The 14,419-nt window shown below is 39.6% G+C and overlaps 1 protein-coding gene across 1 annotated transcript in view; it reads right to left on the reverse strand.

The window, feature by feature from the left end:
• Positions 1 to 14,419, reverse strand: part of FAM13C (family with sequence similarity 13 member C) — a 115,453-nt gene that overhangs the window by 79,453 nt on the left and 21,581 nt on the right. The window contains 1 exon segment of the mRNA XM_032115459.1: positions 4,773 to 4,819. Coding sequence (XP_031971350.1) covers positions 4,773 to 4,819 — 47 coding nt within the window.

A 14,419-nucleotide genomic window follows, 5' to 3' on the forward strand; every position in this document is an offset into this window, starting at 1 on the left:
ATCAGAGGAGATGTGACTGTGTCTGCTTAGCCTGGATCTATCCCTCCATGCCCACAGGCAGCGCCCAAAATGACTGCACTCGCTTTCTCCTGACCAGCCTGATTGCATAAACAGAAAGAAATCCTGTTACAAACATTACTGTGGGAAAAACAAAACCACCACACAACAAATACAAACAAACAAAGTCCCAAAACTTCAAAAGGTCAATGTAAGCAGTGGAGTAGCAGTGGCAGTGATAGAAGCAGGTCATCCTAAATGGCTGTGAGGGAGCCAACAGAGTGTTATCACACCACATTACACATCACTCTGCAGTGCTGGCACACCATGGGGAAGGAATATTAAGCCGATTTAGTCAAGCTAGTGCAAAATAATGTGGATGTATTGCCCTTTAATCAGGTTTACTTTAGTTAAATTCATATCAAGCAGAAAAAAAGTCAAATAACCTACTCTTAAAACCAAAGGAAAGAAAGCTCCACATAGAATTTTACATCAGTTCAACCAACACCAAGGTAATCCCGTGGACATGACTATGCATGTGGACAAACATACAAAACAGTGAATTTCTCTAAAATTCTCACCTAGAAAATTTAAAAAGTGGTTTTGGGAGACTAAAGCAAAGCTGAGAGCTTTTACTGATTAATAAGTCTTCCCCACTGACCTCACTACCAAGAAAAATCTGAAAACCAGATTTTTAATTTACTATATTTTGTGAGAAGATCAAAAAAATTAGAAAAACCAAAATAAACCAAGCAAAACCCTAAAAGTAATCCCATTGTAGGGAGGCATTAGTATCTCAAGCTTACTGTGTAACCACAGATTTCCAAACCTTGGTCAACTCATCTGAATCGAGGAAAAATTAAAAAGCTGTTTAAAATACAAAGCGTGAACAGACGAAATATCAGATCAGAGGAAAAACTACCCTGAAAAGCTTTATCACACACTTGCCATTGCTTGTCATTTTTACCATGTTTGGTCTTCACTACAAATTACCATTGTGCCTCTGCATATTTTATGAAAAGAGTATCTGGAGAGCAAAGGAGGAGAAGTGAAACATCAGCCTTGTGATCCCTTCCTTCAAAACACACTTCATCCATTTCAGACTTGTCTTGTGGACCTGCTAGTTTGTTAATCCCTAGGCACTTTCTGACAAAACATCCTTGATAGATGTGACAAGGTATGTCAGCTTTGTATCACAAATATTTTATATTCTAAGGCCTCTGGTTACTCTGCACTTCTCTTTCCAAAAGGCAGCAGGATTGTACTGGCATTGGAACAGGCAGGACAAAAGACCAGTTTCCCATAACAACAACAGTGCTATTTGTGCCTGCTGGATTCAGCAGCGTTTAGCAGAGTGCACAGCCAGCCTGGTGACACTGTCCTGGTTACAGAGACACAGGGTGTACCTCCAGTTACTCTCAAATTTAGCCAGCAGAGCAGGTAAATCTAATTAGATTTAATAATTAGCTTTTACACTGAAACAATAAAAACCAAAGCCCAACAGGATGGATCTGCCGTAATTATTTTTTTCCAAAAGAAAAATATCCTGCAACATTTTGAGATTCCTGTATATGTTAATAGTCTGTCCCCCAAGACAAGCACTTTTATTTGCCCTTAATAACTGACTTAATGTAGGGATTAAAACTGCCTGCTAAGCACACAGATAGACGTGTATCAAACACACTTCTGTATGTCAGATTCCTAAGATAAGAGATTTGTATATGCCATGAACTTAAGCCTCTATGAAACAAAGCAGAAAATCAGTTGACAGGGATCTTGTGGTATCACTCTGATTTGCTTTAAAAGGGTGTAACACTAAATGAAAAACAACAATTGTTACACAAAATTAAAGTCACAGAAGTCCGTAACTTGCTAGCCTAAACTGTGAGTTGTCCTCACTTTTTCATGATAAAAGGAATTTGATAAATGTTAAATTACTGGGACAAGTTTCAGTTCTGGAATACAATAGCACATGAAGTAACTGAAAAAGGGAAGCATCATCCCGTTTGCTCTGAAACTGCTGTATTATAAAAGCAGCAGCACAAATGCATTTCAAACAACAAAGAACATATGCCACGTCAGGGACGTGAAAGAAGGTGCATGGTAATTAGCCTTGCTCTCAGTTCAGAACTAGCCATCAATTTGGGAAAGGTAAAGTAGACTTCCTGTCCTTTCCCAATCATGTACTCTTGAGAGCATCATTCTTTACTTATGTATTTACTGAGAAACTGGGCAGCAATTCCTTGTGCTTAGACTTAAGGAAAAGGTAATTTTATGGCAACCAAACACCAACATTTTGCTTTAGAACCAGGAGGCTTCACAATACACCCAGCAGCTTCTTGATTGCAATACTTATTCCCATCACAGCAGACTGAGGCTACAGCTCTCTCTCCTACACATTTATTCCATGGGTTTTGGTCTTTGTGCAGTACACACCTTTCAGGGAGCAGACTGTCACATCTAAAAGCTGTTCTCAGAAGTGACCTTGGCATTGGATAATACTTTCAGACCAGCAGTGGGATCTCAAGGCAAATAATGCCCCTGCTTGCTGGAGGTGAGCTCACTTCATTCAAGGGCTCCCTTTTCTGCTCAGACAAGACACTACCTCAAACTAAATGGCCAAGTGATTGGTTCATCCTATTTTGCTAGAAACAAATTACTGTGCATTTTCACTTCAGCAGAGTGACAGTAACAAATGATTGGGGATACAGCTTTATTGACTGGCCTAAGGGTTTGCCGAGTGAGTATTTACCAAGGGCATTTACTTAGTTTTGTTGAAATGAATACAAACAAGTCAGGAAGTTCACATCAGCAATTAGCCCACTTGACAGTGCTTCTTAAACAAATAAAAAAGCATTGCTTTCAAGAATGGCATATTCAAGTTGAGTTCCAGGAAAAAAGCGCCTTTTGCTGACCTTCACCAGATCTTGGTTGTAAAAGAATGCACATCAGTGAACATGAAGTTCTCTGAGAAATGTGAATCTGGATGTCTCAAGAATACAGAACTTAGGGTCCTGCACAAATTTCAGTTAGGGAGACAAAATCATAGTGCACAAATTTACCAAAAAATATTTGAGAATTAAATGATTTTTTAAAATCCAAAATAGGGCACAAACTCAAGACAGAAAATTTGGCTTTAATTCTACTCTGTATCCAAAGGGATTTGATCTTAAATCCCTGAGAAGAATGCCCTAGGTCCACTAGAGTTGAAGCTGAGTGTTCACTGTCTCCCTGATGGTATACTCCAGCATTTATCAAAAACATTTACACACACAGTTTTGGTTTGTTTTTTTCTCCTTTCACTGCAGCTACTGAAATTCAGTTGTCTATAACCCAGATGGACATCCAAAGCATTACGTATTAACAGTGCATGGCAGGAAGAACTGAAATTCAGTGTGACCAGAAAAAAACAATTGCCAGTAGTTTGACTGTGATCAAAAAATGTAAAAATAAAACACCCAGAATTTCTATTATCTACTGAACCTGACCGCATGTCCCAGATCCAGCAGTGAGTAAGGAGCCTGTGCAGGTCCTCCACCAGTCCTAAACCATCACTGTGATTTAGAAGATGCTCCCTCACAGAACAGATGATTGTTTCAACGGGACTTGGTGATTTCTATAGTGATAGAGGCTTGACTTTGAGAGGTACTGTCTGCTGGCAAATGGAAACAGTATTTTTCTAAAGTATCTTTTAAAATCTTCTCTCTTGACTTTTGACTTACAAATGATGTGTTACGCTCCCTTGTTGCTCTGCTAGTATTTGATTAGCTTCTGGGAAATGCCAGCCTGTTTCTGCTTCAATAGCTTTGTCTAAAACCTTGAATTATCTTTCCTAGTTCTCTCAAAAAGCTATTTCCTACCTAATGTGGTTTATTAATCTGCTGCATTACTGGCAAAGCAAACAGAATATTAAGTGGGATACTTCAGCAGCATCTGGCAGTGCAAAATATTTGGGAAATACTTGAAGTTGTTCTGAACCATGACATTGTTCCTCAGCTGTTTTACTGTAGAATTCAATAAACTTGGTCTCACAACATCTCAATATCTTAAACACTGGAATGTGTACCATGATTTTCCAGTGGCTATTAGCTTAGTCCACGTATTTTTAGTCCAAAATGCAAATGGGGTGGAAGATATTACTGTGGTTCTAGAATTTTATGAGTAAAAATATTCCTCATAAGAAATTGTTTTGCTAAGCTATGGCCTTGTGGTAAATCAGACAAGTGTGCTGGAGAAATGATGCAAGGAAATCTAGTCTTGGGGCATAACATAATGCTGTTTGCTTAGAGAAATGCCAGTCTCATAAAAGCCAAGTCTTTCGGACAGAAACACAGCAAAGGATTTCAATTATTGTTATATTTACTGATTGTAAATCTGCCAACTGGTGCAACTCCACACGAGTTAAATGGTTTCTGACACCAGGCAGTTCCTCCTGGCCCCTCAGGTCATACCAACGCATGACCCACGATGTAGGGATTTACAAGCAAAATAAAACTTTAGAGGAATACTGAGGAAAAACCCACACAAACCACCCACCCAGGAGTCAACAATACATTTGTTTGGGAGTTAGCTGGTGACAATGGCCTGCATTTATCTGTCTACAGCTGATACACATCAGCATTAAGACTTTGAGAAGTTTCACTCTTTAGGTTATTCCTCCAGCAAATCTCCAACAAACCAACTGTCATTACATTAGAGTAGTATAGTACACAAATTTCTCTTGAGATATCAAAAGGTTCCGTGAAGCAGTTGAATAAGGGATGTTTTCATCCTACCTTAGCAATGTGAGTCTGTCTCTTTCTGCATCCTCTTTGTTGCTTGCCTGTGGAGAGAAGAAACAGAATGTACAAGGCTGAAGTGCAATTCCAGACCAGTTTGATCACTGCTCACTTGTGCTTTCTGGGCTATTTTTGGGAGGATAAACAGCGCTTCTGGCTCTTCTAAGCATTTGCAATGTTCTTGTAGTCAAGACCTCAGCATAGCCCTGGTGAGGGAGGTACAAATGCTAACAAAATTCGAACAGAAAACACACCAGAGGTCATTCCCAAAGTTCTGATGTCATCCTGGGACACAGGTCATTGCAAAAGGACAAATGGTCTTGCAGGGTCAAAGGTCACTGAAAGGTCATGATGAGCTCAAAATGTTGCCAAAAGGTCACAGGTCTTCCAGAGCTCAAAGGTAACCCATGTGGTCAGAGGTAACAGAAAAGGTCAAGCGGTCACTCAAAGGCATCCAAAGGCTCAGAGGTCATCAAAAATGTCATGTATTCCATGTATTAAATTCCCTTCTGTGCAGGGCACCCACAGTTTTACACAATATAAGAGCTGCGATAACCCTGTAATTGGTAAATATTATGAGAAATGGAAGATACAAATACAAAACAGCAGGAGTTCGTAGTTGAATACAGGAGACATTTACAAGAAACACCAAAGTAGCCAAATGGGAAGGATTTTAAAAGTCTCTCCCCAAACCAGCTGGAGCTTTTGCCATTTAAAATTGAACTACATTTTACCTTTGAAAGACCTCAGTGGTGCTATTTTAAATTTTAGAGATAATAGAGGTTTGAATCAGATCTTGTGTTATCTGGACCCCAGACAGTTAACGATGTAAAATGGAAACTGGAAAAACTGTTCTAGTTTTGATACCCTTTTCACTTTTTATCCTTTTGTTCCTTGTGATTTTTTCCTGCGTCAACTAGAAAATTAGAAAATTCCAAATATTCACCAGTTTTTAGTACAGACACAAAAGTGTTATTGCAATTACATCTGTCATGTGTTTATCGCGCAGCAGTGAAACAGCCACTACTTACCTAATCAGAGCTACTCAGGAGGAACTTGTCAAGCACAAAAAGTGATCAAGTAACCTTGATCAAGCCTCAAGTAACCTTAGAATAATTATAATGAAAATGCAAAACTTCTGGTTTAGTCTCAAGTGAGGAAAACATGCATGTGCTTAGTTCCAAGAGCTTCTGTATGCTAAGCAGGCTGGCAAGCACTGAAGTGCCTTGTTAAATAAAGCAAGACCCAAATCTTACACACACACAAAGCACTCCGTGCCTGCCAAGAGGAATTTCATGCACAGTGCTGAACTACACAATTTCCGTTCACTTACAACCCTAATGCTGATAATGCTCAGCTGAAAAGGAAGATAATGCGCTCAAGAGCTCTCAGATCAATGGGTTGGCACGTGAGAATGCCCACCTGTGACCCCAAGTCTCTTCACGTGCTTTCTTTGATCTCCTGCCCTAATACTGCTAAAAAATTCCAGTTCCACTATAAATTTCCTGACTGTAAATAAGAAATTGCAATTTTTTAAATCTGTTGCCCAAAAGTACTACTTCTCACTTTCCAGCATCCCAGTGCACTGGATTTACCAGCCAATACACCTGTCTGAGCACTGCAGACACTCTGGGGCAAGGAAAACTCCTCCTCAGGAATTCCTGAGGTCTCTTCTATCTTGAGTTATTCTATAGTCATAAACCTAGGAACGTCCCCTGCAAACTCCAGTGAGTGAGTACATTTAATCCCATCCCATCCAGCTGCCTTATTTTATTCTGGGCTTGCTCCAATATTTTGTTAAACATCTGGGATTTAACCTAGGCTTCCCCTTTCCCCTGCAGTGCCCCTAGGTTAAAGAGTCAGCATTATTTTTGTTCAAATTCCCTCTAGAAAAATCAGCTTTAATTATTGCATGGTCTTCACTGGAACCTTTTCAACGAGAGGCACTAAGCATTTGCTTCCTGAACTTTACAGTACTAACAAAGGAAATGAACTCTCTGTGGAAGTGGTGCAGCTATGAACACACAGCACTCACAGCTTCATTGCTTCTGTCACTGCACCCTAAATACACATCACAGTTTTTTAATCTCACATGGATTTCTGCATAAGAACAGAGACTTCTCCAGGGATCTTTGCAGTTAATTAGTGTAAGAAATTGCTCTAATTAACAACTCATTCAAAATTTAAAAATACATCCCTTGTAGCCAAAGAATCTGGAGCCACAGAATAGAACAAGTCTGCAAAATAAACATTTTGTGTCTGATAAAGACGCACAAACACATCGATTTTTTTTCTTTCCATTTTAAAGTTGGGCTTTGGGTCTAATTTTTTTTACTTCTTTCACCAATGGTTAATCCACTGCAGGGTGGTTCACAAAGCTATTGCATATTGCATTTAGCCAAACTGCTGTTTGAACGGAGGGTAAAATATGCTGAAGGAAAGCCGTTTGTTTGACAGTACAGTTTTAAGTAAAAAACTGCAAGGCAAGGGGAGGACTTCAATCAGTACAGTGCATTGAGGACACTTTTTTCCAGCATCTACTTATACAAAAACACCAGCTTGTAGCCTCAAAGTCATCATCTTCAGTGGCAGGAATATTTAAAGAAAAGCCAGTACTTTTTAAAAGTGCACACCCTTACAACCCAAAATCTTCCCAATGGTGTTTTGGACATAACACCTTGAATTCGTTCTGCTAAACTTTGCTATGGCAAATATTTTTCTGGCTTCCTATTAAAGAAAGTAATTATAAAAGCACTGTTGGGAGAGAAGATATAACACCAAGTCTTGAAGAAAGGCTGCACACATTTCTGAATATAATATCTCAAAATTCACAGCAAAATGAACTGCTGTGAGATAATTTATTAAAACACAGCTTTTGAGAGATCACCTGCTAGAGACAGGCTTCTTATAGGTACAGCAAATCTGAGTCAATATCTGGCACTGATAGGTTCAGCTACTCTGCAGCTACCTTGGCACTTCCAAGATCTAGGAATTTGCATTCCAAAGAGGAACAGAGCTCAACAATATATGCATTAATTTTATTAATGCATCTTTTCTGAGTATACAAGGAATCCCTGTAGACTTCAGTTTTACTTTTTTTAATTGAGATTATATTGCAGTACTCCACAGCACTGTAGAGATGTTTAGTTTTATTATGCTCTTTGAAAGCTATTATTATGTTTGATAGTCATTTAATAATCTGAGGTCATGTAACATCAAGAAGGTAGTAAGTAAATTTGCCATGGTAATAAATATCTTGCTGGTGCACCAGCAAGATGCTTTGAGCTGAATTGTTTTAGCATGAAAGGAACTAAGGTATATCTTACAAATGTAACCTATACCTTTATTACTCAATGGCAATATTTTATCTGCATTTTAAGCAGAATGAAAAATTAGTGTGCCATTTGCTGTTGAGAGTTCACCTTGTAGACAGAACCTAGGAGATTTGGAGCAGAGATATCCATGATTTTACCCTTAAGGAATATATATAATATTGATAAACATTATTTTACCAAAGAAAAACCCTATGATAGAAACAGATTAGTAAAAAAATATCTTGAAATGGAAGATATTTAAGTATTCACTATCACAGTTAGTTAAGTCTTTAATCTCAAAATTTATTAATGGATCTTTTGTACAGAATATTAAAAATTAGTAGAAGCAGAAACGTTAGGTTTTGACTGGGCCTTCTCTCTCTTCCTATGGCCAGAACATATTAGTCCAACTTTTCTAGATCAGAAATTTCCAGCAGCCTGAGGTTATCTCAGTTGATAGAATTTTGACGACATACTGTTATTTTTAATTTTGTGGACAGTTTGTAGAACCTGCCACCTGCCTAAATGTTTAAATGTTTGTTCTTTTAACAGAAACAGCAACTTTTAAATTGAAAAATTTCACTCAGAGCTGATAAAAACTAGGCAATCACTCACTGCATTATCAACTCTTGAAACTGATACAATGTGAACTCATCATTTCTGTGCACTGAGCTGGGTAATACAAACTAAACTCCTAAAAAGGCTTTCCAATTACCCTGATTAAATGTGTCTATAGCCATTTTTCAATTTGTGCTGTTTGATGCATATTAAAACCTCAGTTTAGACATGTTACCTTACTGCTTTGGCCTGGTTCCTCCCTCTCTGTCCCATCTCAGACCTGCCACACAAAGCCCTGTAATGCCACTTCACTCTGGTGCTCAGAAAGCATCTTCAGAGGGTTTGCTTTGCCAAAAAAAAACTCAATGGATTGTATCATCCCAGCACCTCCAGCTCTTCACAGACTTCTCATGAGCAGCTTTCAAGCATCTGCTGCACAACAGCTTGAACATAGAACTTGTGCAGGGTGGAAGTGTTTGTCCTGTTCACTTACCGTTCAAGCCAGCCTCACAGTCAGCTTTCCACCCATCTCAAATTTCAGCTGACACATGGCCTCAGAGCACACAATTGCTTTGGAACACTGCCTGCCAGATAGACAAACATTTTGAAGACGCAGGAGTTCTAGCCCTTCTCTTTCAGCCAGTCTCTTTTCAAAAGTTCTTCTTAATGTCTCACCTAGAAGCTTCAGAACTGATTTGCCTTATTGTGTCCATTAGCATTGACTTTTTGGGGGCAAGGTGCAGAAAGAGGATGCATTTCACTGCTGGTGTGGGGTTTGTAAGCCAGAAACATGGACAGCTACAACAGTGTTGGGGCTGATTTGGTTTTGAACACCATAAACTAAACTCTAATTTGGGAAGCCTGCAGCAAAATGAAATATTACCGCTGTTAGCAATCATTTAGTGCAGCCTAGCTGGGGAAAGAGACATAGAAATTATTTGGAAACAAATTTCATGGCTTAAAAATAAAAAACCACCAAACACCAAAACATACACGCCAAGTATTTGGGCACTGACACGTCATAGAGAAGAGAGTCTGGAATAGGAGTGTGTTCCTACCCCACAGATTTTTCATATCAAGGTCAATTTCCTCACCTTTTGAGAAACTTTTAAATCACTTCTGGAAAAAAAATCTGGAGAAAACCCTCTCTGCTCTCCTTCCTAAGCTGTGATTAATTACCATAAGGCTGTGGCAGCCTGACAGTGCTCAACATTCAGGTAGGCACAAAGTTCCCTCTTTAAAGAAAAGCAGTGTCAACCTGCTGGGCATTTGAAAAACCACCTTCATCACCAGACTTCAACTGCATGGCCGTGTTTACATCTCCACTTCCTACTTCTTTACATTATTTCCATGGCCAATCATCCCACCCCATGGAGCTCAGGCAGGCTGGCAGCTGCTGTGAGTGCAGTACCAGACCAGCAGCTTATGGAGACTGACCACCAACAGGGATATCAATACTGCACACCTGGGACCCACTTGGTGGTGGAAAACAGGAGCAAAAAAGGAAGCATGGCCAAAGCCACCTCCCAGGAAACTCATAAATTCAAATTTTGCAGTTACTCTTGTAACTTCTTTACACAGCAATAGGGACTGAGAGGGGCTATTTCTTCTCCTGCAGAAAGACTACAGCCTTCTGCACAACCCCTCCTGGAACACAAGCCATTGTTCAGCAGATAAGAGAAAATTAGAACTGCATTCACAGCTATTTGTTACTATTTAAGCTAAATAACAGAGAGGGCAGAAGAGAGTCAGTCCCAAATGATGGCATGTAGGGAAAACCATTCTGCTACATTAAAGATGTGCTTTTAATTAACTTCTCTCTGAATGATTATAATTAAAGATTTTACCACAGGTCTTCTTAGCATAATTACCTTCTATTTCCTTGCACAGTGCACATTCCCAGGAAATGGGAATCAAGATTATTTCTTAATTTAAATACTTCCTCAATTATTTTAAAAGTTATTGCCTTTTAATTGTTTTACTATTGTGATTTTCTCTGTGCTTTTTTGGTCCTTCTCTGATTCTTACAGGCTTTTCCAAGACCTCAGAAATATCTTTCAGATGGTCAGGTGCAATTGTGAGCAGTTAAGAAATTATGGGTTGCATTCTATTATGTTTGGATCCAGAAAAACAAGTTCATAAATAGAGTTACAAACTTATTTTTGGACCTGGGAATAAATGGCTCATTTTTATCAGTGGTGCTGAACATATGGTGTGAATTTTTTCAGTTTTGTTCTGCAGATTGTTGTCTCCTTACTGTTGCATTTGTATGCAGGTCTCAGCAAATAGCCTTGTTGCACATCAGCTGTTGCAGTGTGCACTGAATGCAAAAGATTGAGCAGCTATCCTGATTTATTTGAAGATCAGTGCATTCAGTAGTGATTGCTTGTTTTCCTACAAATATTTCCACTGATAACATGAAGACATATTGGGAACGGGCAATTGGAAAACAGGCCAAGGGGAACAGGCTCCTTCTTCCTCTGCAGTGCACAGATACACTGGGTCACACGTTCCCCATCAGTCTGAGGTTCCCACTGCAGCATGTTATTAGAACAGAAAGCTAGAGGTGGCTGAAGACAGGATTTCATGAAGGAAGGGGGAGAATAATGCACAAAGGAGAAGGATATAAGGCAGAGCCCTGCCCTCTCATATCAGTTCCTGCCAGCTCTGCAGCAGCTTTCAGTATGCAAGATTTCGTTCTGAATTTCCTCCTAACTCTATCTTCCAGCCCAGGGAAAACAAACAGCAATAACCCAAGAACAAACAGTATCATTCATCTTTTCCTTATTCTTATCTCTGATGATGTTATCTTTACACTGAAATATTATCCAGCCAGAGGCAGTCTTTGGAAACCAGAGACACCTTTGAAGCAGCACCCCTTGAGACAAAGCACCAGCATCAAATGGCATTTGTGCTGGTACCAGCTTAACAGGCAGAGTCTCTGGTGCTGATATCAGAGTCACAGAGCTATCAGTGTTCAGCCCAGCTAAGAAACCATTATGAAAGAGAGTTCCCCACATTCCCTGGTGCACCTGTGTGCACAACACAGCATTGCAGATACTGACCTTCCAGGCACAAGTTCTCATTTAACATTTAAATTCAATATACATGTGCAAAAAAAAAAAAAATTCGAAGGCATTTAGAAGTTATGACATTGTGAATCTAATGCCATCTAATGCCTCTATTACAGTCTCCATCACCCCCCAAAAAGGCATTCTATATATGACCATCTACAACAATTCAGCCACCTCCATAGCTATTGTAATAAAATTCTGATAGCAACTGATGTTAGTAATCCAATTATTGCTAAGTAAGCCACCATATGCCTTTCAGTTTTGTCTTTCTATGTTAAGGAAACCAACAGACAGAGAATGGAGGAAAAAAAAAAATTCCATCCTGTCAGTATTTGGAAGTAAATAAAGAAAAGAGAATTTTCCATAAGTCCCCATTTGGGACTCCAACTCCTCTTTTCTTTCATTAGAATCCCTCCTCAAAATTGAGTATCTGGCTATAACTAGATAAAAAATCACCCTTCTTTGAAATAAACTTTGTGATTTCTGTGTGTGAGCTTTCAAAAAAGGCAGAAAAATTCTGTTTATTTAGACTCCTATTCAGAATAAGACCTTGTTACTGTTGGCTCTTACCAAGAAAGCCTTGAGCATAAGCAGCTTTTGCCAAGAAACACTGAGATCCTTCCTTGTAGAGTAATTCCCAAGCTTTTGGCTGTCTTGTTCCCACAGTGCTTCCTTAGCTGCAGAACTGAATAAAATTGGTTCTGTTTATGTAAGAACAGATATTAATAGGGCCCATGCATGTTTCCACTGCATGCCATGCAAGGACACACAAAATGCCCCATTTAGTTAACTCATAGGTGAAACCTTCTGCTAAGTGGCCACTGAGGTGAGCAGGGGTAAAGCAGAAAGCAGAATTTTCACTGGGGATTGATTCTGGAGGCACAAATGAGGAATAGAGAGACATAAATCACACTGAAAGTGAATAATAGGTCTAAATTTCAAGAATTTTAAAAGTTTAGCCCTACAGAGCCTACATTCTATGCAGCATCACCTCCCATCTTGCTCAGTACAAGCTGGAGGAAATCTATATTTGCTGCACTAAACAAAGCAAAAAATAAAGTGATACAAACTCAAGAGAGGAAAGGAAGGATGAGCAAGAGGTACCTGAAGGAAAGTTTTGGCAAGGCAGGAGAAGCAAAGTACAACAGTAAGCGCAACTCTGCAACAAAGTGCAGCAATCCCTAACCACAACTGCATGAGCTGATGTGGCCCCAGGGATACTCTAAACATCCAGCCACCTGTACTCCAAAGATGCCATGTGCCTGTAGAAAAGCCTACCAACACACTACACTCTGGGAGCATCCTAAAATTACTGTGAACTACAGAAATCAGAAGAAATTAGGGCTCATGTGAAAAAGCTTTTGCAACACACTCCACGGTGGAGTAAACCAAGCTGCTATTGTCACATCTCACTTTTAATGAGTCTTTTCTCTCTTCTGGGATTTCTAGGAGCTGCATGTAACTGGTGTCAAGCCTTCCACGTGCTCACACATTGGGCTGTCCAGCTGATGGGCAAGATCTTTGTTCTGAATGCCTGCAGAGACAGTGCGAGCAGTGCTTCCTGCAGAGGAAGCGCTGTCACTGCCTGGAAAGCAGCTCATGGAGACAGACAACTTGGAGACACGGCAACTCTTCGGCTTCTCAAGAATGACAAGAAGCCAACAAACAATACTTATTTTATATTCAAATCCAAATGAATCCCATCCCAAAGCAAGTGTTTTTAGAATGTTTGAGGAAGATCTCCAGCACACACAGATTTTGAGAATGTATGTTGGCATTCTGTAGGGCAATCCAGGAAACGTAACTTGAGCAGAGCTGGCAGGGAAACCCAGCACTCTTTTACATGCAAGCTCACAGAGCAGATAAAAAGAAAAGATGAGATGGGTTGGAAGAGATTTAAATTCTGAGACAGAATGTGCACTCTGTTGTGGCAAGAAGCGTAAAATAGGTAGCTAATGTAAAAAGGAATCTGGGGAAAAAAACAAAGAGAATGCGGGGGGGGGGAAGTGCTGGAAAACTGTCTTCACGCTTTCAGATTGATCCTGGCAATATTGTCATAATTTCATCTTTTACCCAATTCTTCTTTCTGGTTGAAAAAGCTAAAATTACCCCACAAATTCACAGAGAAATACTGGTAGTAAGGCTGAGGCCAGACAAGCTAGCTTGGCTTACTTAATTACAAAAATTTTTATGGTGGACCACCAATACTTAATTCAAGAAAAGTAGCACTTATGGAGAATTACAAAAATAATAAGAAATATGAACCACATGAAAAACATAAGCAAAAGGGTCAGATTTTAAAGGATATTTATAACATTTAAAAGTTACAATGGGTATATCTGAGCTGTGTTCAGAAGGCCAGTGTCTAAAAGCATAACTTAACGTGCATGAGCATTTTCAAGTGACGTGTTGGTGAAATCTTCACTTTGCCGTGTTTCTCAGCATCACTGCTTTTGTTCTTTCACCAGCTGTGGGGTGTTTTCTACTGAGGATAAAAGCACATCTCTGAGCCTGCATTAATACAAGTAAAGAAACATCCTGGGTCCAAGAGCAACAGTGCACGGGGATGTCTGTCCTTTTCCCCATCTCTTACCCACCAGACACAAGCAAAGCAGAGCTGAGGCAGAGGGCTTAACATTTTCTCTCCTCTTTTTTCACAAGACAAGAACAGTGGGGATTGCTTTTTTAGTTATGCAGT

Source organism: Corvus moneduloides, chromosome 8 (assembly GCF_009650955.1).
Source record: "Corvus moneduloides isolate bCorMon1 chromosome 8, bCorMon1.pri, whole genome shotgun sequence".
NCBI classification, from domain to species: Eukaryota; Metazoa; Chordata; class Aves; order Passeriformes; family Corvidae; genus Corvus; species Corvus moneduloides.